The sequence below is a fragment of the Megascapheus bottae genome, chromosome 21 (genome assembly GCF_031878675.1).
Source record: "Megascapheus bottae isolate mThoBot1 chromosome 21, mThoBot2.hap1, whole genome shotgun sequence".
Classification (NCBI taxonomy): Eukaryota; Metazoa; Chordata; class Mammalia; order Rodentia; family Geomyidae; genus Megascapheus; species Megascapheus bottae.
This window is the reverse complement of record NC_143529.1, coordinates 21,824,199-21,850,272: the sequence shown is the minus strand read 5'-3', so window position 1 is coordinate 21,850,272 and position 26,074 is coordinate 21,824,199. Positions and strand designations below refer to the sequence as shown.

The 26,074-nt window shown below is 40.7% G+C and overlaps 1 protein-coding gene across 7 annotated transcripts in view; it reads left to right on the top strand.

Annotated features, from left to right (window-relative positions):
• Fn1 (fibronectin 1) overlaps positions 1-20,934 on the top strand; it is a 68,226-nt gene extending 47,292 nt beyond the window's left edge. For 2 of the 7 annotated variants that reach the window (XM_090354761.1, XM_090354763.1), the window contains 17 exons: positions 531-695; positions 2,077-2,232; positions 3,092-3,205; positions 4,109-4,378; positions 5,840-6,027; positions 7,090-7,177; positions 7,981-8,157; positions 9,254-9,343; positions 9,564-9,743; positions 11,232-11,321; positions 12,199-12,662; positions 13,862-14,000; positions 15,815-15,979; positions 17,829-17,954; positions 18,275-18,381; positions 19,418-19,528; positions 20,170-20,934. In XM_090354761.1, coding sequence (XP_090210887.1) covers positions 531-695; positions 2,077-2,232; positions 3,092-3,205; positions 4,109-4,378; positions 5,840-6,027; positions 7,090-7,177; positions 7,981-8,157; positions 9,254-9,343; positions 9,564-9,743; positions 11,232-11,321; positions 12,199-12,662; positions 13,862-14,000; positions 15,815-15,979; positions 17,829-17,954; positions 18,275-18,381; positions 19,418-19,528; positions 20,170-20,241 — 2,702 coding nt within the window. In that variant the 3' untranslated portion in view covers positions 20,242-20,934. The remainder of the gene's footprint in view (positions 1-530; positions 696-2,076; positions 2,233-3,091; positions 3,206-4,108; positions 4,379-5,839; positions 6,028-7,089; positions 7,178-7,980; positions 8,158-9,253; positions 9,344-9,563; positions 9,744-11,231; positions 11,322-12,198; positions 12,663-13,861; positions 14,001-15,814; positions 15,980-17,828; positions 17,955-18,274; positions 18,382-19,417; positions 19,529-20,169) is intronic. The other 5 variants (XM_090354766.1, XM_090354768.1, XM_090354762.1 and 2 more) reach the window with 3 other exon arrangements.
• Positions 20,935-26,074: the final 5,140 nt, after the last annotated feature.

The following is a 26,074-nucleotide window of genomic DNA, read 5'->3' as shown; positions in this document are numbered from 1 at the left end:
GTTTGGACACTGTCCTTAAGCTTTTTTTTTTGCTCAGGGGTAGTGCTTTCCCACCTAAGTCACAACCAACTCCAATGTTGGCATTTTGATGATTAGAGATAAAGAGTCTTATGGACTTTCCTACCCAGGCTGGCTTTGAACTCTAACCCTAAGAGCTCAGCCTTCCAGAGTGACAGGATTACAGGCCTAAGACATCAGTGCTTGTATGTAGTCTCTAATTTTTAACATAAACATGTTCCATTGAAGATTTTGAAAAGAATACAGTATTTATAATACTAGGTTCCAAAAAAAGGCTCACCTTCTCCCTTTTAACATTAAATTACAGCTGGTTCACATGTTACCATTTCATGTTGTCATTACATGGATGTTAACTTCAATTTCCTACTTCCTGCTCAGACTTTATGAACAGCATGGTAGAAGGGACTAAGTGGGAAAATGTAATTTGCATGCTGCTTTCAATTGGTTAGCTCATTAGTTATACCAAAGACCTCGGAGCCCCTCCCATTCTCCATGGTCCGTTTTTAATACAGGCGGAAGTAGCCCTGTGCAGGAGTTCACTGTGCCTGGAAGCAAGTCCACCGCTACCATCAGCAATCTGAAACCTGGAGTAGATTATACCATCACCTTGTACGCTGTTGTTGGCCGTGGGGACAGCCCGGCCAGTAGCAAGCCAGTTTCCATTGACTATCGAACAGGTACTCCTCTCCAGACTCGTTCCTGAAGTAACACAACTTTGTGTGTGTGTGTGTGTACACATGCGAGTGAACATGCATTTGGTGGTGGTGGGGGGAGCGCTAGGATTGGACCCAGCTGCTTGTGTGCCCTAAAGTATACATCAGCCTTAATTTCTTTTACCTTTTCTCTCTTCTCTCCTTTCTCTTCCTTCCTTTATTTTTCTCTATTTTTCCTTTTTCTTTTTCTTTCTGACAGTTCTAAGAGTTTAAGCTCAGGGCCACAAGATGTACTTGCTATCTGGTACTCTACCACTTGAGACATAGCTCCAACCCTACCTTTTGCTGGTTGTTTTGTTGTTGTTTTTAAGGAGATGGATTCTTAGGGACCATGATTATCTGGGCCCCAGTCTCTTAAGTAGTTGCCATGATGGGCACATAGTACCTGGCTGTGATTTGCCTTTTTAATATGACAAAAACTTACAGATAACGACAACTGCAATGAACAGTTTTGAATCAGATATACAAAGAAATACCTCAAAAGCAAAGGTTTTATCTGTTTGATTCATATTTCTCATGTATGAATGAGTGAAGGAGCTGATAAGGTAAAAGGGCAAACACCTACTTGGGATATAGTTACTTTGCAAAATAAAGCAAAACATCTTAGAAATAGTTGTAACAGTGTCTAGATGCATACATAACCATCCTTATAAAAGTTAACCTATCTTATAAAAGCTATCTATCTATCTATCTACCTACCTATCTAATGTGCTGGTCCTAGGGCTTGAACTCAAGGTCTAGGTGCTGTCTAGAGTTTTCTTTATTTTCTGTTGGTCATGAGGCTTGAACTCTAGGCCTGGGCGCTGTCCCTAAGCTCTTCAGTTCAAGGCTATCACCCTACCTCTGAACCTGGGCCTTGACCTGAGCTCTTCTGCTGGAGGCTACTGCCCTACCCCTTGAGTCAAAAGCCACTTCTGGTTTCCTAGTGGTTAAGAGCCTCACAGTCTTTAGTGCCCTGATTGGCCTTGAATCGAGGTCCTCAGATCTCACTCTCCTGTGTAGCTAGGATTACAGGCATGAGCCACCACGCCTGGCTCTGTCTGGAGTTTTTATGCTCAAAATTGGCACTCTAACACTTGAGTCATAACTCCACTTCTGGTTAATAGGAGATAAGATGCTCATGGACTTTGCTGCCTAGCCTGGCTTTGAACCGCGATCTTTAGCTCTCAACCTCTTGAGTAGCTAGGTTTTCAGGTATAAGCCACTAGCACCTGACAAACTCTTAAAAAAAAAAAAAGTAAGAAGAAAGAAAAAGCACATAGAAGAATAAACACCAGGATCTGAATAGTGAAGTCTTATTTCTAAGAGTTGGGATTTCACCAGCTTCTCTTCACTTTATTTGTAGAAATTGGCAAACCATCTGAGATGCAAGTGACAGATGTTCAGGACAACAGCATCAGTGTCCAGTGGCTGCCTTCAAGCTCTCCTGTCACTGGCTACCGAGTGACTGCCACACCTAAAAATGGCCAGGGACCATCCAAAACGGAAACTGCCGGTCCAGGTAAGATTAAAGTAAATGGCCATTGTGTCATAAAGACTTGGCATTTCATGCTCTTTGTTGGAGTAGTCGCATGAATAAGAATTCAGGGGCTCAAGACTGATACCAACTTAATTCTCACCTTAAGTTTTATGGTGCATGGATTTTTGTTTCTTCAAAAACAATTCTGTTTACTTAACAATTACATCTACTCACTGTGGTTTTGTTTAGTGCGCATGTCAAGGAGAGAAGGATAACCGGTGCTCACGAGCTCTAGGCTCATGCCTATAATCCTAACTACTCAGAAGCCAGAGGTTTGAGGATCATGATTCAAAGACTTTCCAGGCAGGAAAGGTCATGAAACTTTAATTATCTGTAATTAGTTACCAAAATGTCAGAGTGAAGCTGTGATTCACATGGTAGAACGCTAATTTTGAACAAGAAAGCTCCAGATAGCTCCTAGACTCTGAGTTCTAGCCCTAGGACTGACTGGCACGCACGCACGCATGTGTGCACAGAGGAAAATGAACTATCTGACCTTCTTATAGATCTGTTTTTATTTTTATATGAAATATTTGCAAAATGAGGATCTCAAGGTCAACTTTGTTTTTCAAGAGCAAGATTATTAATTGGGGAATCATGTCAAGTTGTAAAACTTACCCTTGAGTGTGACTTTGTTTCAATATGGGAAATTTATAGTAGCAACAAAGGGTCAGATTTTTCGTTTTGTTTTTAGAGAAAATTGATGTTAGACTCTTACATTTTCGTGATAATTTTGCAACTGAAAAGTTTTCTACCATGTGTCTACTGTTGAAGTCTAGAAGTTGCTTGGAAGGCATTTACAGTGTGTAGATACTGCATTTGCTTTGGACTCTCTTTGCAGATCAGACAGAAATGACCATTGAAGGCTTACAACCCACTGTGGAATATGTGGTTAGTGTCTATGCTCAGAATCAGAATGGAGAGAGCGAGCCCCTGGTTCAGACTGCAGTGACCAGTACGTATCCAACACGTAGTTTCCATTTCTGAAGTCAGATTCTGTTCTTGGGTATCAGAATGTCCTCTGTGTATCTTCTTCAGTTTTACGTAGGGAAGACCAATTAGATGGCTCAATAATTCCTTGAGCTGAGCCCTTGATAAGCATGTTTGTTCTCTCAGTGTTAAGCAGTAAATGTAGAGAAACAGAAGTTGTGGCTCTGCCATAGTGAATTGCTGTGCTTTGAATTTTTCTTTTGCTCAAATGACCTCAGCAAAAAGTCTTACTTGCGTATAGCAAATTTGTAAGATATTTTGCTTGGACCTTCTTTTCTATGACTGGCTGGTAAAGTTGTCTGAAGTATGTCTTGTAAAGCTATTATGTTTGAAAAACTGTGGCTGGAGATGAACATTTCATATAAATACTTAATGGACAAAAGATGAATTTAAGGTAAAATTAGAGCTATCTGAATCTCACATTAAAAAATCAACCTTACCACTTCAAAGCCATAGAAAACCCAGGTCTTTAGGACTAACATCACATTGCAAGAACAAATCTTGATAGCAGGTCTGTAAATTAATTTAAATAAATCTCCAGATCTCTAAATTAATTTAAATAAATCTCCAGATCTGTAAATTAATTTAAATAAATTTCTGTTTGGGGACCATTTTGCAGTGTGTCAACACATCTCACATACACCATGTTTTAATAAGTAAGGCCATGTTAAATATTTTCTAAATCAAATAGCCAATGTCAAGCAATTTTTCCATTTAATAGTGGGGTTAAGGGAATTTAATTCATCAGAGAAAATGGTTATCTGCAGAACTGCTTTGCATGTAATAAAAAATGCTTGTTTCATAAAAAAAAATGCTTATTTCACAACTTGCTTTTCACATAACCTCTTACCATTAATTTGCCTAACAGAAATTGATCGCCCTAAAGGACTGACATTCACTGAGGTGGATGTTGATTCCATCAAAATTGCTTGGGAAAGCCCACAGGGGCAAGTTTCCAAGTACAGGGTGACCTACTCAAGCCCTGAGGATGGAATCCATGAGCTATTCCCTGCCCCTGATGGTGAAGAAGACACTGCAGAGCTGCAAGGCCTCAGGCCGGGTTCTGAGTACACGGTCAGTGTGGTTGCCTTGCACGGTGACATGGAGAGCCAGCCCTTGATTGGAACCCAGTCCACAGGTATATCGTTGACCGCACCGCTCAGGTGTACACGAGAGCAGCGGCTTTACGCCTTGCTGACATTGTATTTTATTGGGCAATTGATTCCCATGTAAGGGGGAAAAGAACTCTCTTAGGAAAGACCCTCTTGAAGGAGGAGTGATAGATAATAAAGATTAATAACTAGGTGATATTTAAGTAATACCAATTGATACTTAAGTAAAATCAATTGGGCAATTGAGTTCCACATAAGGGAGAATATAACACACTCAAATTCTCTTTGGAAAGACCCCCTTGAAAGAGGAATGATAATGCAGAATAATATTTAGATGATATTTAAGTAAATAATAAAAGGAATTTTAAGTACCTTGACTTATTAAAAAGAAAAAGAAAGGCCATGTGTTGAAGACTTGTGGCTCATGCCTATAATCCTATTAATCCTATGTGCTCAAGAGGCTGAGATCAAAGTCTGAACCCAGTCTGGACAGAAAAGTCCATGAGATTCTTATCATTCATTATTCGGCAAAAAAATAAACCCAGTACCAAGCCATGGCTCAAGTGGTAGAGTACTAGGCATGAGTGTAAAAGTTGAGCCAAGACCATGAGGCAAGTGAGTTCAAGATCCAGAAGAAATGATTAAACTGAACAATAAATGAAAAGATCATACAGTAAGATATCTGAAGGTGATACTGAAATTGTAGATTATTTTCTGTGCTATGACATCCCATGGTGTCTAACTATAAATAAAGACATTTCAGCATCAGAGAGCTTACTGAGTACAAAATAACAACAAAACATAAAGTAGGGCAGCATGATCTGGGAACACTTGAATAAGAGCTTTCTTCCCTGGCTATGTAGCATGTGATGGGATATAATTTGCTTTAAGGTTTCTGATTCAGACACATGGGAAAGTGTCATTTGGGCAAATGCTATCCACAATTCCTCTTCCTCTTGTGCTTTATTTCTGGAGCTTAGTGGAATGCTAAAGGCGTGTCCTGGTGAAAGTCTAAACCATACAGGTGACATTCTGTGTTATCGCTTTTGCTTCTCTTTCTTGCTTCTGTTGTGAGCCAGCTACCTGCCATGAGGTCCAAATAAGAGACAGTTAAATATATTATTTTTTTGCATGAAATACTCTGTGAAATGGTTTTCCATATAAAATTTACATAGGAATCAGCCATTTCTTACCTTTTCATAAAAATGGAAAATTAATCCTAATGACCAATTTTGCCAGTCTACTTTTTTTGATGTTTAAAGGATTGAGGGAACCCTTTAAAAATCTAAAGCCTCTTGGAGTACATTTGCCCATGTAGTTTTGAACTGTGGTGGATACCACATGTTATTTCAGCAAATGCTTTCTTCATTTTGTAACCCTTCCTAATACTTTATTGACTCTAAAAGAATAATCCATTCTGGTACCTCTTAGTTCTCCTTTTCTCCATTTCCCCTAAGAAAACCTCTAACCAATGACCATTCCAACAGCCATTCCTCCTCCAACCAACCTGAAGTTCACTCAGGTCACACCCACAAGCCTGAGTGCCCAGTGGACAGCACCCAACGTTCAGCTCACAGGATACCGAGTGCGTGTGACCCCTAAGGAGAAGATGGGCCCCATGAAGGAGATTCACCTTTCTCCTGATAGCTCTTCTGTGGTTATATCAGGGCTCATGGTAAGAAGTGACTTCTCACCAGGCACTGGTAGCTAGCTACTCAGGTGGCTAAAATCTGATTCAAAGCCAGCCTGGGAAGGAAAATCTGAGATTCTTATTCTCAGTGAAATACCAAGAAATTGGGAGTGGAACTTTGGCTCACATGGTACAGTGCCATCTGTGAGAAAATAACCTAGGGGTAGTGCCCTGGTTCTGAGTTCGAGCCCAGTACTGGCACATGCATGTGCGCACACACACACACAGACACAGACACACAGATTTACAGACGCACACACAGTGACTTTCCATCATTAATATTTAAAAGTAGGTAATCTCTTATAGTTTATAAGGTGATAGAATATGATCTCATGATAAACTAATTTTTCCTGTGCCATCAAATAATTTTATATCAGTAAACTATTGGAACAGGATTTTATGAATAGCTTTGTATTTTATGTAGTTCTTCTTTTTTAACAAGTATTTTGCTAATTTAAACATTATACGCATGTAGGGGACAATGTATCCATACATAGAATTTATGCATTTTTGTGAGCTGGCATGCAATCTTCAGTTTGAACTAACCCACATTGACTTGGACCTCATTAAAACATTTTTGTAATCCTTCTAGACATTGATGCAAAAAATGAGCTTGGATCCTAAGAGAATGATAAATATCTTAATAAAAGACCAGCTCTAGGTCAGACTACACAAAAAATTTCAAAGATAGAACAGAAAATTCTCTTTGCCTCTCTGTGATCAGAAAAATTCTTAATTTGTACCTGTCAAATCATAATGGGAAAATAGCAGGCTAAGACTTCTTTTTCATTTTTATTTTTATCAGCTTAGCATATCTGTGTAATTTAAAGCTTAGTTGGGCATCAACCCTGAGAACATTTTGATTTAGATCTGTTTTCAATCATCTATAAACAGGAATGAAGTTAATCTAGGAGTTCATAGTGCCATATCTTGATAGTTTATGTGTATTTTCTTTGTTTTATAGCCATTGGATATATCTAATGCTCCAGTGAAAATCTAGACATCATTCAGTAACACTGTGAAAACTTACCATGCCCTTATTTCTAGGTGGCCACCAAATATGAAGTGAGTGTTTCCGCTCTTAAAGACACATTGACCAGCAGACCAGCTCAAGGAGTTGTGACCACTTTGGAGAGTAAGTTATCAGAAGTTTTAATACTGACAAAAATGAGTGCATGATTTCTTTGATTACTAAGTTAATCAGGGAATGAATCTTGATTTTCTTTGGAAACATGGAGGTTAGCACTTCTCTTTCTGACTGTCACCTTTGAGGAACTTCCAGAAAATGGCTGATTTGAACTATGATAATATGAATTAGGATTGCCACACAGATGATGCTCTATTTGTCAATATTTTTCATAGATTTGAGTTTTGGCTGCCGCTGTATTTTAGTAGTATAGGAACTTAGCTCTCCATTGCTGAATATTAATAATGTGATGTATGTGTTTTCCCCAAGGACATGTTTTACCATCTATAAACCAAGGATAAAATAGGGATCTTTTTTGTTGTTGAAAGAAAAGATGTGAAGCCTTATAAAAGTGACAACATGCCAGTAATAATATTAGCCACATTATATATAATTGCTGTCTGTGTTTTTGTAATTTCTGCCACATACACTATTACATTACAGTCAATTGATCATTTTTAACACTGACTAAGGCATCTGTAGATACCATAGAGTCAGGCTTGACTTTATTGAGTATTATATAAAGGCAGATAATAATTATAAACCTCTTCTATTCTTCAAAGCTTGGCAGGTGAAAATTCTCTTATTTTCTAATTATGGTTGGTCTTTCTCTTTGAAGATCGGAAGAAATAACCTAGTCTCTCTTTCTGAAATAAATGTCTTTGGTACATAATGAAGACATGTTTCAAAGTACCAAAAGCTTCCAGGATGGGCCAGGCAGGTGCTAACTGATGTCACTGTGATCCATGCAGATGTTAGCCCTCCAAGAAGGGCCCGTGTGACAGATGCTACTGAGACCACAATCACCATTAGCTGGCGAACCAAGACTGAGACCATTACCGGCTTCCAAGTTGATGCCATCCCCACCACTGGCCAGGCCCCAGTTCAGAGAACCATCAGCCCAGATGTCAGGAGTTACACCATTACAGGTCAGCACTGGCCCTGCCCTGTTTGTTCATCCACGTTCACAATACAAACTCACTTACTAGTAATTCTATAACTTCCACCGGTCATCTGATTTCCAGGGTTTTGTGTTAATATAGTGTGGAAAGAAACTTCTTGGTGTACATGATTAGAGACAGTTTTGTTTGTAAATCTTTGATTTCATTTGGTATTTAATCAGAGAAATGGCCTAAATCTTTTTATCCATTAGATTTTTGTTCTTCATTACAATGACCTTGTTTATACATTTTACTGGTTATTGTTTGATTTACTTGTATCTTATGCTTGGTGGTGAGCATGATCTTGAGCTTGAGATGCATAGATACTATTTTTAAAGTAAGAAAGCAAATACTTAAAACTAAAAGAAAGAATGCTGTGTAACCCTCAGCATTAATTATATTAGGTATAAAAGCCCATGGTTTACATCTTTTATCCTGGCTGCTTAAGAGGTTGAGAGCTGAAAATCCAGATTTGAGGTCAACTGGGGCAGACAAATCCATGGGAGTCTTAACTCCAACTAATCAGCCAAAAACCTGGAAGTGGAGGTACAATAGAGAGTGCCCAGACCCCCGAGTTCAAGCCCCAGTTTTGTCACCAAAAAAACAAACAAAGCGTAATTAAGTTTATAAAAATATACAGTGCTACTTACTAAAGGTGAAGTCATAATCAGATAATAATTTACTATCTGGATCAGTTTATGTCTTTTTGGTCTAAATTCTAATTCCCAGAACTAGGGAATAACTTGGTTGTCCTAAAGAGAAAAACCCCTTTAGTAGTTGACAGCTCCTCCTCTAAGGCTTATGAACCACTGCCCCTCCTCCAGGACTTATGAACCAGCATTTTTCCCATTTTGAAATTTATTTTAGCCAGGGTCACTGTTTATCATTACCAGTGTGATTTGGGAATGATTCTCATTAACATGTGCTACTATTCAATTATGGATCACTTTTACCATCTACATAAATATGGAACAGTGAAGGAGCCAAGAAAATGTCAGTTTAGCTAAAAACAAAAACAAACAACAACAAAAAAACCTCCTAGTAAAGTAAGAACAAGAAAAACAGCTTGTCTTCTCAATCCCAGGTTTACAACCAGGCACGGACTACAAGATCCACCTGTACACCCTCAACGACAATGCCCGGAGCTCGCCTGTAGTCATTGATGCATCCACTGGTAACTGTCCTCTGCCCTGGGGAAGAGCAATCGGAAACCAGTCCTGGGAGCAGCAGAGAATCTCAGTTGCGGCAGGCTCTCCTGATCTGGCAGCTTGCTGTGATCATTTTGCTGACAGAATTCTCCATCTGTTTAGGATTGGGGTGGCGTGAAGGGGCACATGTGACAGTACTGATCTGGCTAATTAATTTTCTGAGGCTTCATTCTGTTTCCTTTTTAGCCATTGATGCACCCTCCAACCTGCACTTCCTGACCACTACACCCAACTCTGTGCTGTTGTCATGGCAACCACCCCGTGCCAGGATTACTGGCTATATCATCAAGTATGAGAAGCCTGGGTCTCCACCCAGAGAAGTGGTCCCTCGGCCCCGTCCAGGTGTCACAGAGGCCACCATTACTGGTATTACTGCTTTTATACTGTCAATGTACTCATTTCCTTCTTCTCTGGATTCTTTTTTGGGGTGGGGGGGCAGGGGCAGTGGGGAGAGTGTCACTTGTGGGACTTGAACTCTGGGCCTCAGCGCTGTCCCTGAGCTCTTTAGCTCAAGGCTACCTACCACCTTACCCTTCCAGCCACAGTGCCACTTCCTGTTTTCTAGTGGTTAATTGTAGATAAGAGTGTCTCAGATTTGTGCTGGGCTGGTTCGAACCTACATCTTCAGATCTCAGCCTCTTGAGTAGCTAGGATTACAGGCATGAGCCACCGCACCCAACAGCATCTCTGGATTCTTAATCCATTCCAGTTGCATCTTTGCTCCATTCTGAGGGCAAGAAGCCTGGTCTAGTAGAAAGCAGTCTCTTTGGGAGGGGCAGTAAAGTTCAGAGGCCTCAAAACTCAGGAATCCAAACACACGCAATGCCAATCTTATGTTTGTTTTTGCTTACATTCACCTATCCCATTCTGGAAGAAGGTAATTTCTGATGCAAACTAGCTGGTTATGATCATGTCATCACAATCAGCCTCATATATATGGTAATGTTGTAGGCTTTTCCAAATTACCACCTGTCACTAGTCCCACATAAAAGTTACACATGAAAGATCTGGAGGCAGCGCCATCCCTGCCACCCAGTCCCTGGATAGAGTGCCTGGGGTTGGGGAATAAGCATTGCCCCTTGATGGAAAATAGTATTTTTTTTGCCCAGGAGATGAAACAAATTGCATATGAAGTATTATCTAAGTATTACAATCCCTATGGAGAATACAGATACCTAGAGACATTGTCTTCCTTTGACATTTCAGGGATCAGGAAAGTTGATATGGGAAGAGATGAGCTCACATGAAGACTGGTTTACTGTCCTGTAGTCTTAACTTTTTGTGCTCTGCTATTGACGGTTACCTGGTTTCGATCTAAATAGGTTCTAAATAGGTATACAATCTACAGTGACCAGGTGCCAGTGGCTCATGCCTGTAATCCTGTAATAGTTATGAGGCTGAGATCTGAGTTTTCATGATTCAAAGCCAGCCCTGTCAGGAAAGTCTGAAACTCCTATCTCTAATTTACCACCAAAAAACAAAACCCTCAAGTGGAGGTATGACTCAGGTAGTAGACTGCTAGCCTTGAGCACAAAAAGCTCAGGGACAGTGCCCTGGTCCTGAACAAGCCCCAGGAATGGTACCAGGGTGGTGGGGATGGGTGTGTGGAGAATGCTGTAGGAAAGTGATTTACTCAAGTGTCAGGTGTGATGGTAAGCTGATAATTGGCTGAATGTCCATCTTATACAGTCTTTAAGTATAGAAGAAAAGTTGACCCTTTTTTCACCCTTGGTCAACAGCCCACTGGAGCAGAATGGATACTTGGTTCCCCAGTAGCCTCTGTTCACAAGACAACTCCTTCTTGACTAGCTGGGCCCACTAATATTAACGTGCATTCTCCCATTCTTTCATCAGGCTTAGAACCAGGAACTGAATACACCTTCTATGTCATTGCCCTGAAGAACAACCAGAAGAGTGAGCCTCTGATCGGAAGGAAAAAGACAGGTAAAGAGCATGGTGGGAGAAAGTTATAAAATGACCCATCATGAAGAGTTTACAATGTGAAGAAATACTCTGTGCTTTGATGTATTTCTCAGAGAACTTTCTCCTAATAGCATAGCTTATATTTTTCAATATACTTTTGGCAGGAATAACCTAAGAAGCTCTGCAGAATTCCATTCATTTACAGCCAGTCAATCTAAAGTCTTACTATTCCTTTTCAAAAAAAAAAAAAATCCAACTATTATATCAGGTTGACATTGTATTCTACTATTCTACTATTATGTTTAATTTTTTGTTTTAGTCTTGATTTATCATTTGTTTTCTGAAACTTTGTCATCTACTTTCAGTTTACTAGAAAGAAAATATTACATCAGTCATGTTAGGAACGCCTTTGAAAAGAAATGTATATGTGTTTTTATCTATTTTTACCACTTCAAACCAAGAAAAATCTTTTGAGCAGAATCTCTGTAATTCTCACACTTCAGACACTGTTATGATTATTCTGGATTCTAGTTCCTACATTGTGCTTCCCAGAAAAGAAAAAGATTGGTGGAAAGGCTGCATACCTCATTTCTTATAGGCTTCATTTGAGCAGAGATAGCTTTTATGGGGCTCAGCGGCTCAAAGCTTTGTATGTACGATAAATTCATACTAACACTTTTTTTTTCTTTCTAAGCAACAAAGAAACCTTTCAGGAAAAGAAAAATCAAAAATTTCTTTCGGGGGGAGGGGGAATGTTTTGTGATCTGTGAACTGATTTTTCAAGGACTTTGATCAAGTTGATAAATTGTCATTGTTGCCTGAATTGTTGCCTGAATTGCTGCCAATAACTGGAGCTTAATGCGCTTTGCTTTTTTTGGCTCTAACCTCTCTTGGCTAGATGAGCTTCCCCAACTGGTAACCCTTCCACACCCCAATCTTCACGGACCAGAGATCTTGGATGTTCCCTCCACAGTTCAAAAGACCCCTTTCATCACCAATCCTGGGTATGACACCGGAAATGGTATTCAGCTTCCTGGCACATCCCATCAACAGCCCAGTGTTGGGCAGCAAATGATCTTTGAGGAACATGGTTTTAGGCGGACCACACCACCTACCACGGCCACCCCAGTAAGGCTCAGGCCGAGACCATACACACCGAACGTAGATGAGATCCAAATTGGTCACGTCCCCAGGGGAGACGTAGACTACCACCTCTATCCTCACATTCTGGGGCTCAATCCAAATGCCTCTACAGGACAAGAAGCGCTCTCTCAGACAACCATCTCTTGGACCCCATTCCAGGAAAGTTCTGAGTACATCATTTCATGTAATCCCGTTGGCACCGATGAGGAACCCTTACAGGTAATTTGTTTTTAACTCTTTTATTGGGAAAAGATAATTAAGTGTCAGCTGGGAATAGAAGTGACCATGCTTTGATTTGAAATAGTTGACTCTTCTAGGACTTCTAGCAACAGCAGGTGTAAGTTCTGATATATTCTTTAAAATCTCTCCTTTTAGATGGACTAGAGAATCTTTTAACTTTTACTTGGTAGAAAAAAATGGAATGATTTTTTTTATTACTATACATTGGAGTCTCTTTAGTGAGTCAGAAAGATGATCTTAGGAAAGAAGGAAAGAAAAAGAAAGGAAGAAGAAAGAAAAGAAAGGAATGACAAGGCCGAAGGTTTTGCCTAGTGGTAGAGTGCTTGCCTAGCATGCACGAAGACCTGGGTTCAATTCCTTGGCACTACATATACATAGAAAAAGCCAGAAATGGTGCTGTGGCTCCAGTGGTAGAGCTCTACTCTTGAGAAAGCCCAAGGACAGTGCCTAGGCCCTGAGTTCAAGGCCCAAGACTGGCAAAAAAAAAAAAAAGAAAGAAAGAAAGGAACGACATATTCTACTTGAATTTTGAATTTACATTTGTTTAAAGTCTAAAATTAGAATTTGTCCCCTTAGAATTTGTCCTTGACAAATCTCAGAAACAAGTGAAGCTCTATGTACCAGCTGATTGATTTTCTCACTAAAATTGGATTATTTAATTTGTCCCATTGGTACAGGAGTCAATTTTTATTGTGTTCTTATTTTTAGGAAATGTCAGAAATTTTCAAATAGTCCTGTACTAAGGGAATTTAGGCACTCAGAAACATGAGTTTGAGGAGGTGCCTGCATGTTCAGGGCTGTGTCTTATGGTCTGATGCCTTCTTGTATGGCATGACTGTATCTCCCAGAGAGCACCATATGTGTGTTTTGTGTGAAGACCACATGGCCTGTTCACAGCGGTACAGGGTTATAAGGAAGCTAAAAGTTGAGGGCCTCTGGTGACTTAGGGAGCACAGTGGCAGATTTTGTTGTTGTTTTTGTTGATAAACGCCTGGCAGAGCTGGTGGCTTCTTCCACTCATTCTACTTTTCTCCTTGCCTAGTTAGGAGTCTGCACCCCTCCTCTCTATGCCTCCCTTTGCTTTGGGTTTAAGCAGAGCAGGTTATTGATAGGAGAATGGGGCAGAGGTCATGCCTGTACTTCACTTTCTCCCACTTTGGTTGTACCAATAATTGCAGTTCCGAGTTCCTGGAACTTCCTCCGCTGCCACTCTGACAGGCCTGACCAGGGGAACCACCTACAATATCATAGTGGAGGCCATGAAAGACCAGAGGAGGCACAAAGTTCGGGAGGAGGTTGTTACTGTGGGCAACTCTGGTATGTACACTTGTGCTGTTCAGGCCCAAGCCCTCAGAGGACACTATTTCTAGTGTTTCTCTGTTACTGTTGTTCTTTAAATGTTGGGAAGCAAAGCTGCAGCACCCATATGAAGTAAATGAACTTGAGATCCAGTTGTTTTTCCCTTGGCCAACAAGCATACAGAACTAAAAGACAGCATCATATATCAGTCTAGAAGGGACTTCGGGTATTGTTTTAGTTCAGCATGGAGTCCTCGCTGATGAGTATCTTGAGTTGATAATAGGACATTGGGCTCCTGGTATCTTTTCCTCACCAATCGGTGTTCCCATTGAGTGATTCCCAGTCCTGATATCGATTACGTGAAGAAACACTCCTCCTTCAAAGGCGCTACAAACAGCCCTTTGTAGCTACCCGTAGTTTCTTTGTTCCAAAGACTTTTTTATAGTTATATAATAAAAGTTAAAAACTTTTTTTTTTTTTTTTTGGCCAGTCTTGGGCTTGGGCTCAGAGCCTGAGCTCTGTCCTTGGGCCTTCTCAAGGCTAGAGCTCTGCCACTTGAGCCTCAGCACCACTTCCGGCTTTTTTCTATGTATGTGGTACCGAGGAATTGAACCCAGGTATTTGTGCATGCTAGGCAAGCACTCTACCACTAGGCCAAACTCCCAGCCCAAAAAGTTAAAAACTTTTAAAAACACTCCCCATCCCGCTTGTGTGGTTCCATACATTTGTGTCCATGGGTGCATGCCTATACTGAGACTTGTTTACTCAAGGCCAGGGCTCTACCACTTGAGCCATACCTCAGTTCTGAGATGGCATTTTGTTTTGTTTTTTGTTGTTGTTGTTGTTGTTTTTAAAATTTAATTGGAAGTAAGATTCTTACAGACTTTCCTGCCAGGGCTGGCTTTGAACGGCAATCCTTAGATCTCAGCCTTCAGGGTATAAAATCTAGGAGTTTTGTGTGGTTACACAACACTATAATAGTAAATATGGTCTAAGGGCATCCAAAAATGCCAAGACTTGGATGAAATCCTAGCTACTCAGAAGATAAAAATCAGGAGATTTGTGGTTCCAGGCCATCCTGGGAAAAATGTTAACAAGATTATCTCAACAAATCAGCTAGACATGATGGTACATATTTGTATTTCCATCTATGCAGGAGATGCTAGATAGGAGGATCACAATCACAGACCAGCTCCTAGTAAAAACACGTCAGAAAAATAAAGTAAAAAAGGACCTAGAAGCATGGGACCGGATCTGCGTTAGCAAGCACAAGATCCTGAGTTCAAACCCCAATAACCACATCAATAAGCAGACAAACAAGCCAACAAATGCTGACTTTGGCATTATAAGCAAAGAATCACATAATTATTCTCAACAAGCTCTTTCTAGTATAGTGAAAAAAGCCAGTGTTTTGAGTTCTTGACCTCATGTAATCTTTACACAATAAATGAATATCAATTCATAATGAATTCGTAAGTAGTTAGTTTAAGGTTATTCAGGAATTCTTGGAAAGACATTGTCTCCACCCAAGGTCTTATCTAGTTTTAAACTACCCCAAGACCTGTCCCATATTCTGTAGACTTATTAGCCATGACCAGGTTTTAGAAGTGAAGACAGAAATGAAAGCTAGGCTCCTTTTAGATGCTGTTGCAAGTGTTCACGGACTCCATATAAACACTGCTTGTGGGTGAGAGTAGCCGGTCCCTTCAGAGCAGATGGATGCTTCTTTATGCTGCTAGGTCAAGCCCTTCTGTACAATGTTTCCATTGCCTCCTATAGTCTTAGACACCCCTCCCCCAATCAAATCTAACTTTATCTTCCTTTTCTTCCAGTCAATGAAGGCCTGAACCAACCCACCGATGACTCATGCTTTGACCCCTACACAGTTTCCCATTATGCTGTTGGAGAGGAATGGGAGCGATTGTCTGAATCTGGCTTTAAGCTCACGTGCCAGTGCTTAGGCTTTGGCAGTGGTCATTTCAGATGCGATTCATCTAGTGAGTAGCTTGCTTTGTCCATCCATCTCTTCTTCCATCTCTTCCAGAGAGATCCATGCATTTGCACTAATGACCAGAGAAGCATGTTTGGGCACTGGCTTTCCCAAACATGAAGCAAACAAGAAACCTGTTTGACTCAGAGTAATATTTTGCATCATAAGAGCATATGATGGGAAATTTTACTTGTTCAGTATTGCTTTATTAATAGGATTTTACACTAATACAACTGTTAACTAAAAATAGGTTTGTAGTAGTGATTTAATTGTTTTACGTTTTTTGCTAAATTTAGTTAAAGAGATTCTTGGAGGCCAGGTGTAATTGGGAGAATTGGGGACATACACACACATACACATATGCATACACACACACATACACACACACACACACACCTCCCAAATCTGTTAATCTTTATGCTGAGTGAGATCAGAGATGAACATTTAGAAATGTAAACACTGTGTCTCTGAGCATAAACCAAACCTACTTGTGTCAGTATACCATACACACACACACACACACACACACACACACACACACTCTACCACCACCACCCCAACTGACACTCAGCTAGCTTTAACTATTTCTAGTAATATGAAGCAATGTGCACATATGAGTCAACTAGAATTAAAACACAATTTGATTTTCAAAGAATAAAAGACATTTTAACTTTTCAGAAGTTGGTTGTGAAAATGATCTTAGGAATGATCTATTTATGATGCTTTGAGGTTTAAAATTATAATCTATCATGTTTCACTTATTATTTCTGTTTAGGAGATACAATTATTCACCATTGGTTCACTTTTACAGGTGCTATTATGTCTTGTGAACAAACCCTCCTATGGACAATTACAGAAATCATTCTGTTGAAATGAAATAGAGCAGTTTTTGTTTTAATTGCTTGAATGCATTGTACACATGAAGTGATTGAATCCAGACCCTAATTTAAAAGCTAATCAGTGTTTTCAGTGTAGTACTTCTGTGGTTGACCAACCAAGAATGGAAAGGTGGGGCAGAACTCTGGGCGGGACTCTGCAGTATCTTGTAATGGAGTTAGTGGCATTACTGTCTACAAGGAGATTGTTGATTTGGGGCACTGAAGTACCTTTCCTTTGCATGTTTTTACCTGTAGAAGTACCTAGGTACAATTGTGGAGATCAAACTATAAGTTTGTGTGAATCTTTAGCTCAATCTACATATTCTTTGTGAAAATGTTATAATTGTTTAACTTTTTTTTATAGTTTAAGGCAGACTGAATTATTGGCAAGATGGAGGAAGTGATGTACTATAACAAACTTCTGAAGAATGTTCTGTTTCAGGAATTAGAAAGTCACTTATATTTCTGGTAGTTAGATACATAACTTGGGCTGCAGACCATCTTTGGAAGCCATGTTTTAGTTGTAGGGTTAATTGTTGTCATTTTGCTTCATTTCTGTTCTGTCACTTGCATTTATTTTATACCTTCCATTTGCATCAGGAAAGTGGTGACTGGTAGAAGCCAGTTGATCTCTACCTACGAGGAATTACTATATCTCTGAGGTCTCAGCAAGTCCAAATGAAGTTTTTAATCCCTAGAGTATCTCTCTAGTCTGCCTTTAATTTTCTATAATTTCTAATTCTTAATAGTGAGAATTCGAACAGGAGTCATTGACAGTTGGTGACAGAGCAAACCTTGAAGTGACCTAAAAAATATCAAATCCTGTGGACAATATTTGAAAATCCAGCCAGTGTGTCTGCTCATCCTGGAGCTCCTGTCTGTAACTTGTCACTTTTCCTGGCTCCATCCCAGTGCACTTGGCTGTTCAGTGAGTCAGAACACAACAAACCCTTTGCCTGTTTTTTCTCCACTTTGCAGAATGGTGCCATGACAATGGTGTGAACTACAAGATTGGAGAGAAGTGGGATCGCCAGGGAGAAAGTGGACAGATGATGAGCTGCACGTGTCTCGGGAATGGAAAAGGAGAATTCAAGTGTGACCCTCGTATGTCAACACAGAGCCCTGCCCATAAGTTACAAAGTTCATTTCCACATGGTTTACACTGAATAGTATGATTGCATTGGTCCACCCTTCCTGCTTCCTTTCTATGCCTCCCTCTGCCCCCCAATTACAAAAACCCCACAATACAGCAACTTTTCCCTCTTCCCATAAGAAACATTGCCCTAAGATCTATATATCAATGCCTCCTGTGGGCATTCACACACGTGTATGAGATTTGGGGCTGAGCTACAAATGTAGGCATTAGGTCAACTCTGCATTAGCACTTAGTCTTACAAGTGCTTCTTCTTTGTACCCACATGTAGATGAAGCTACCTGCTATGACGATGGGAAGACATACCACGTAGGTGAACAGTGGCAGAAGGAATACCTCGGGGCTATTTGCTCCTGCACGTGTTTTGGAGGCCAGCGGGTAAGACCCGATGTACTGAGCTCTCTATGATTTAGCTGACACACAGAGGAGGCTTCTGGTGGATGTGCGGTGTATACAAGTGTACCTCGGCCTCTAAGGAGTCCCTAAGACTAGAGTGTCCTTCTCCAGCATCCTTGTCCCCAATCCCTGTTATGTCTGTGTTTGTTTGTCCACTTCTTTGGCACCTGAACTGTTAATGCCAAGTGTTCTTTCTATAGTGTGTGTGTGTGTGTGTGTGTATGTGTGTGTGTGTGTGTATGTGTATGTGTGTGTGTATGACTAATACCGGGATTTGGATTCAGGGCCAGAGCATGGTCCCTGAGCTTTTTCTCTCAAAGCTGGTGCTCTACCACTTGGGTCACAGCTTCACTTATAGCTTTTTGATGTGATTACCTGGAAATGAGTGTCTCTTTTCTGCCCACGCTGGCTCTCAACACCTCTTTGTGCCTCTCATCAATCCTAAAATGTTGCCATAACACTGTGCTAAATAAGGAGGAGGAAATAAAGGGAATAAGAAGTGGCCTTGATACGTTGGACACAGTAAACTAACAGATACTACAAAATCAAACATAATTAAGTAGGACTGAATGAAGGTGGCATGAGTAAGGTTTCATGGGAAGGAGAAGCATGGGCTGGCTGGGGCTCAAGATGTCTGAGATGTGTTCAGGGGAGGGAAGAAAACAGAGAGACAGTTAAGTCTCTGAGAAACGCTGGGATTCTATGCAGATCTCTTCTATCCAGTAAGGAAGCGTACTAAGGAGGCTGGACTGGAATGAGCCTTCACAGTCAGTGGAGGTTTGTGTAGAAAGACAGTGGAGGCCACATCCAGAGAAAGAACCAACATAAACAGGCAGGGGAAGTGTACTACGGTATTAAACAAACATGTATTGAGAGTTTAAATATGTGGGTCATCCCAGCTTCCTTTGTGATTATTTGCTTGTATTTTGTCAGTGTGTAAGAGGCAAGATTCTTTATTCAAGCACTAAATTACAGTGTCCTTTGATTCTTTTAATTAGATTTCATGTTCTGTCCTCAGGGCTGGCGCTGTGACAACTGCCGCAGACCGGGAGCTGAATCCCCTCCTGAGGGTACCACTGGCCACTCCTACAGCCAGTATTCACAGAGATACCACCAGAGAACGAACACTGTAAGTGGGTTTTGTCACCTACCTTGCCCCAAATGCCAAATGCAATCAGGCACACAGAAGGAAGTATGCTTCTTCTGATTGAAGCAAATGAATCCTCTTTTTGTTGTTGTTGTTGTTGTTTTAAAAGTCTTACAAAGCCTGTGATCTTAGCTACTTGGGACACAGACACTTGAAGGATCAAGGTCCCCCGGGGAGGGTGGGGAGGTGAGGGAAGTATCAGAAGATTCCATTTAACCATTTATCCCTCAGCCATGGGAAAGCACAAGTAGGAGGATCACAGAGCAGGTTGTCAGGGGGATATAAATGAGACCCTTCCTTAAAAACAGTCCAAAAAGGGAATGGGGGCAGGGAAAAAGTGGTCAGGCACCTGCCTAGTAAATGTGAGGGGCTGAGTTCAATCTCCAGTACCACCAAAATGTCTTACAGATGACTTGTGTAAGTTACTGTGTCCCAGATCAGAATTTAAATTATAGTTAAACTCCTGAACAGTCATAGAATTGCTTAGTGTTTTGGTAGGGTCTTGAAAGTGTCCTTTCTGTAAGTTCCTGCTCTAGGAGTCTTCTCTGTCCACACTTTTTTTTTTTTTCCAAAAAAAACCTATTTGCCACTCATTGTTTTCTTTTTCTTTTTCTGTTTGACAGAATGTTAATTGCCCAATTGAGTGCTTCATGCCTTTAGATGTCCAGGCTGATAGAGAAGACTCCAGAGAGTAATATTGGCAGCCCAAAGAAGCAAGCATGTCTCTCTCTCTCTCTCCTGAGGTCCATCCAGACTGGAGTGATGCAGCCGATGTCATGTTTGAGTGTTCGTTTCTTTCTTTTGCCTTTTGCTCTGGAGTTAAGATCTCCAGCTTCAGCTTGACTCACAGCTTGTCCAAAAGCATCATCCTGGGAGGGTTTTGAGACATTTCTCGTGTGGGCAGCGCAGTGCCTGTTCTGCTTCAGAATATTCAGTACCGCTCAGTATTTTTTAAAGAAATGATTCTCAGTGTAATTTGATTTGGGTTCCATAGAGAAGCATATGCAGCCAACCATGATGCAAAATGTATTGACTGATACTATAAAAAAATTTAAATACAAAAGTTACCCACTTTTGCTTTCATTTAATTAACTGTCCAGGCCCCACTACTAGAGATATGGCATACTGTGATGTTTAAAATTTTTTTCACAGTGCTCAATTCCAAATGATTCTAATAATTGCCTAGAAATATCTTTCTCTTAACTTGTTATTTATCAATTTTTCCCAGTATTTTTATATGGAAAAAAATTGTATTGAAGACATTTAGTATGCAGTTGATAAGAGGAATTTGGAATGATTATGGTTGGTGATTATTTTTTATACTGTATGTGCCAAAGCTTTACTACTGTGGAAAGAAACTGTTTTAATAAAAGATTTACATTCCACAACTTGAAGGTCTCTTTATAAAACAGAAAACAACACTAAGGTATTGGGAGTTGGAAATAATCTTCATGAATGTGCTTTTTCTTTTCAATTAAGGGAAACCGAAAATCTATAATTCTTTGATTTCTTTACAAGAGTTTCTCTCTATTAGAAAAACACGTGTGTGTGTGTGTGTGTGTGTGTGTGTGTGTGTGTGTGTGTGTGTGCAGAGGAGGGGTGGGCAGGAGGGAGGGGTGTTACTGGGGCCTGAACAGGGTCTGGGCATTGTCCCTCAGCTTTTTTTTTTTTTTTTCGCCAGTCCTGGGATTTTTATCTCAGGGCCTGAGCACTGTCCTTGGGCTTTCCTCTACCATTTGAGCCACAGCACCACTTCTGGCTTTTCTATGTAGATACATAGTACTAGATACATAGTACTAGATAGTACTGAGGAATGGACCCTGGTTTTGATGCATGCTAGGCCAACACTCTACCATTAAGCCAAACTCCCGGCCCCTGTCCCTGAGCGTTTTTCCTCAGATGTGGCATACCACCACTTAAGCCACAGCACTACTGCTGGCTTTTTGGTGGTTAGTTGGAGATAAGAGACTCACTTTTTTTTTTCTCTTCAGAGGAGAGAGCTTGTTTACCTACTCTGGTAGACTCAAGTATTTATTAAACTTTGTAGCTAACACTTCAGGAATGCATGACTGAAATAATCTCCAGTTACTTTTCTCTAGCCATTATGCTCCCTCTCTCTTCTCCTCTCCTTCCTTCACTGAGCAGTCATCTATTCCACAGATCACCTGCAAGGAAAATGAGGATGACTGAATTGCTACATTACAGAACAAGGCTGTTTTATTTTAGGGAATCCCTATAGTAGTAACCTCAGTCCAGCCTGTGTTAATTCATGTCAGCAGACATTTAACATGACTCAATGAACTTCCCACTGAACAGTGCTTACTGCTGGCCTGCAAAGATAATTTCCTTTTCCATGGATACTGACATTCTGGGTTGGGGATGTAGCTCAGTTGTAGACCTTAGGATGCATGAGCTCTGGGTTCAAGTCTGTAGCACCACTAAAAGAATAAAAATACGCCTATTTATAAACGCTGATGCTCAGAATATATGAAATGATTTTTTTTAGATTTTTTAATTGTAATTAATAGAAGGGTTACATTATATTCACCAGATAGAAGGTGCATTACTTCACAAACATTGATACCCTTTCTCATGACATGGTCCCCATTTCCCTCCCCCATGAAATGATCTTTCTCCTTAGTCATTTTTTAAAAAGAGAAAAACCTACATTTGAGCTGGTTTGCAATTAAAAAAATGATTTGTCATTTGGCAGAGAGGTTCAGAGTTGAATTTTACAAGGAATTCTACACACCATAGGCCCAGATCCTGGGCTTTGATTTCACATCACTGGTCATTCAGCTTTGCTACAGGATCAGGTAGCTGTCGTAGAGTTCTGATGTGGCTGCCCATGCCCCCCACAAAGCCACGAAAACCCACTGGACACAGGGCAAACCAGCTTCTAGACTTTTGGTCTGCAAAAATGAGATGGTCCAGCAGATATCTACTTCAACCCAATCTTGTCTGATGGGCATTCAACCTGATCTTGTCTGATGGACATTACACTTAAAAACTAAGAAAAAAGTAACTTCGGGTAGACATATGACTATTCTATAAGCCATAAACCTAAATAAAGTTTCCCTAAAATGCAGTTTAAATAAATCTGGTTGGACAATGTTAATTAAATGACTAACAAGCCTCTTCAAATTCTTTTTTTTTTTTTTTTTTGCCAGTCCTGGGCTTGAGCTCAGGGCCTGAGCACTGTCCTTGGACTTTCTCAAGGCTAGAACTCTACCACTTGAGCCTTAGCACCAATTCTGGCTTTTTCTAAGTATATGGTACCAAGGAATCGAACCCGGGTCTTCGTGCATGCTAGGCAAGCACTCTACCACTAGGCCAAACTCCCAGCCCTTCAAATTCTTTTATATAAGCACCATAATCTACAGTTAAAAATATATACCCTTCTCAAGTGTTTTACAGAATTTTGAAATTACAAATAAAGCTTGGAAAAAAAATAAATGAAGAGAGTCTTTTCTGTTTAGGCACCTATTGCAAGCATAGTAAACACATTTGTGTGTGTGTGTGTGTGTGTGTGTGTGTGTGTGTGTGTCATTGGGCTTGAACTCTGGGCTTGAGCCCTTCAGCCCAAGGCAACCATCCTAGCCCTGGAGCCACAGCCCTAATTCCTGATTTCTAGTGATTAACTGGAGATTAAGAGTCTCAAGATCTTTAGTGCCCAGGATGACTGTGAACCCTGATCCTCAGATCTCAGCCTCCTGAGTAGCTAGGATTACAGTTGTGAGCCACTGCACCTGGCTGCATGGTAAAAATTGTGTGTGTGTGTGTGTGTGTGTGTGTGTGTGTGTGTGTGTGTGTGTCCCAGTACTGGGGCTTATCTAACTTTTTTCACTTAAGGCTGGCACTATATTACTTGAGCCATAGCTCTGCTTCTGGCTGTTGGTTAACAGGAGATAACGAGTCTTATACTTCCCTGCCTTTTATGGTTTTGAAGTGTGATCCTCAAGACTCAGGCCCCTGAATAGCAAGGACTACAAGTGTGAGCCACTGGTGCCTGGCCCCAATTTTTTTTTTTTAATCATGGTCAAACACTTTGTCTTTAATTACAAGCATCTAATTTCTTCATTTAAGAAACAATTCCTGGGGCCGGGAGTTTGGCCTAGTGGTAGAGTGCTTGCCTAGCATGCACGAAGACCCGGGTTCAATTCCTTGGTACTACATACATAGAAAAAAGCGGGAAGTGATGATGAGGCTCAAGTGGTAGAGCTCTAGCCTTGAGAAAAAAAATCCAAGGACCGTGCTCAGGCCCTAAGCTCAAGCCCAGGACTGGCAAAAAAAAAAAAAAAAAAAAAAGGAAAAATTTCCTGATCTTGGTGCCAGTAGCTCATGCCTGTAATCCTAGCTACTCAGGAGGTTGAGATCAGGATAGTGGTTCAAAGAGATCAGGGTAGTGGTTCAAAACCAGCTTGGTCACAAAAGTCCATGAGACTCTTTTATCTCCAGTTAACCACCAGAAAACCAGAAGTGGTGCTGTGGCTCAAAGTGGTAGAGCACTACACTAGCCTTGAGCTGAAGAGCTTCCCAGGCTCAGAGGCTTGCCCTTAGGCTTCCATTAATTGGCAGTGATTTTTCTTCTTTTTGTTTTTGGTCTTGGCCATGAGAATTCCATACTTGCAAAGCTCTTTTAAGTGTCCAATTAATACTTTCCCCGAGAAGGCACAATTAAGAAGACCAATCTGGATTCAGGCCAGAAATGAACAATTCAAGAAAACTCTGGCAAAACTGGTAAAGATGACTAGACATTTATTTATTTATTTATTTATTTATTTATTTATTTATTTATTTTTTGCCAGTCCTGGGCTTGAGCTCAGGGCCTGAGCCCTGTCCTTGGACTTTCTCAAGGCTAGAGCTCTACCACTTGAGCCTCAGCACCATTTCCGGCTTTTGTCTATGTATGTGGTACCAAGGAATCGAACCCAGGTCTTCGTGCATGCTAGGCAAGCACTTTAACCACTAGGCCAAACTCCCGGCCCTAGACATTTATTTTTTAATAAATAATTTTATTTGTCATGGGACTTGAACACAGGGCCTGGTCACTGTCCTGAGTTCTTTTGCTTAAGTATGGTGCTCTACCACTGAGCCACAGCTCCACTTCTGGCTTTCTGGTAGTTAACTGGAGGTAAACAGTTTCATAGACTTTCCTGTCTGGTCTGACTTCAAATCATGATCCTCAGCTCTCAGCCTCCTCAGTTGCTAGAATTGTAGGTGTAAGCCACCAGTATGCAGCTGATGAGTAGACTTTAAAGAGAAAACAAGTTTTTGAAGTTTTTCTGTGTCATGCTGTCCTTGATTGGTAATAAAATTTATGTGTATTGATATTGCTTTCAGCCTGTAGTGGTCTAAATGAATTATCCAAATTGGTGTATAATAATCATGATGAACTTGCCGGGCTCTTTTAGAGGAGTTAAATAAAGAACTACAGAAAATGACTTTTTCCATTTAATTATATTTTCATTGAAAATTCTGTTCCAGCTGGGCATGATGGCTCATGCCTGTAATCTTAGCTACCCAGGAGGCTGAGATCTGAGGATCAAGGTTCAAAGCCAACCTAAAGAACCTGAGACTCTTTTCTCCAATTTGTTGGGGACCGACTGTGGGGTCAATGACCTTGGACCTGACCTTGGACCTACACAACTGTATACACAAGGAAGTAACTCTTATCAGGATAACTTTAAGCAATGTCAATCAGTTCTTATCAGGATGACTTTAAGCAATGTTAATCCTTTCTCATTTGTCCTATATGTGACTTGTTTACTATTTTGTATGAATGTAACCTCTGGCAGTTCCCTAGTTTTAAGAAGAGTATTTAAGGTTGGAACTTAAAATAAACAGGACAGTCTTAGGTGGCAGTCTGGAGCTCACAGCCTTCTTGGACTGCTGACTTGGGCTGTAGTCCTCCCGAACTCCATCTGTTTGTCTCTCTTTAAATTTTTCCTAGTCCTTGCCCCTATTTCAGGAATCCCAGTCTTCGAACCCTGGTTTGCTGCCGGCTGGCCCCGGCACCAATTAACCTCTAGAAACTGAAGTGGGGCTTGGCTCCAGGATAGGGAGGTAGTCTTGAGCTGAAGAGCTCAGGGACAGCGCCCAGGCTAGGCCAAGGTCAAGCCCTATGACCCACAAAAAATAAATAAAAATTAAAAAAAAAAACAATAAATAAATCTGCCAGGCGCAGTGGCTCATGCCTGTAATCCTAGCTACTCAGGAGGCTGAGATCTGAGGATTGAGGCTCAAAGCCAGGCCAAGCACTGAAGTCTGAGAGACATCTTTTTTAAATTTTTTAATTTATTTTTTGCCAGTCCTGGGCTTGAACTCAGGGTCTGAACACTTGACTTTGGACTTTCTCAAGGCTAGAGCTCTACCACTTGAGCCTCAACACCACTTCTGGCTTTTTTTCTATATATATGTGGTACCGAGGAATTGAACCCGCGTCCTTCGTGCATGCTAGACTAGCACTCTACCACTAGGTCAAACTCCCGGCCCCCTCTGAGAGACTCTTATCTCCAATTAATCACC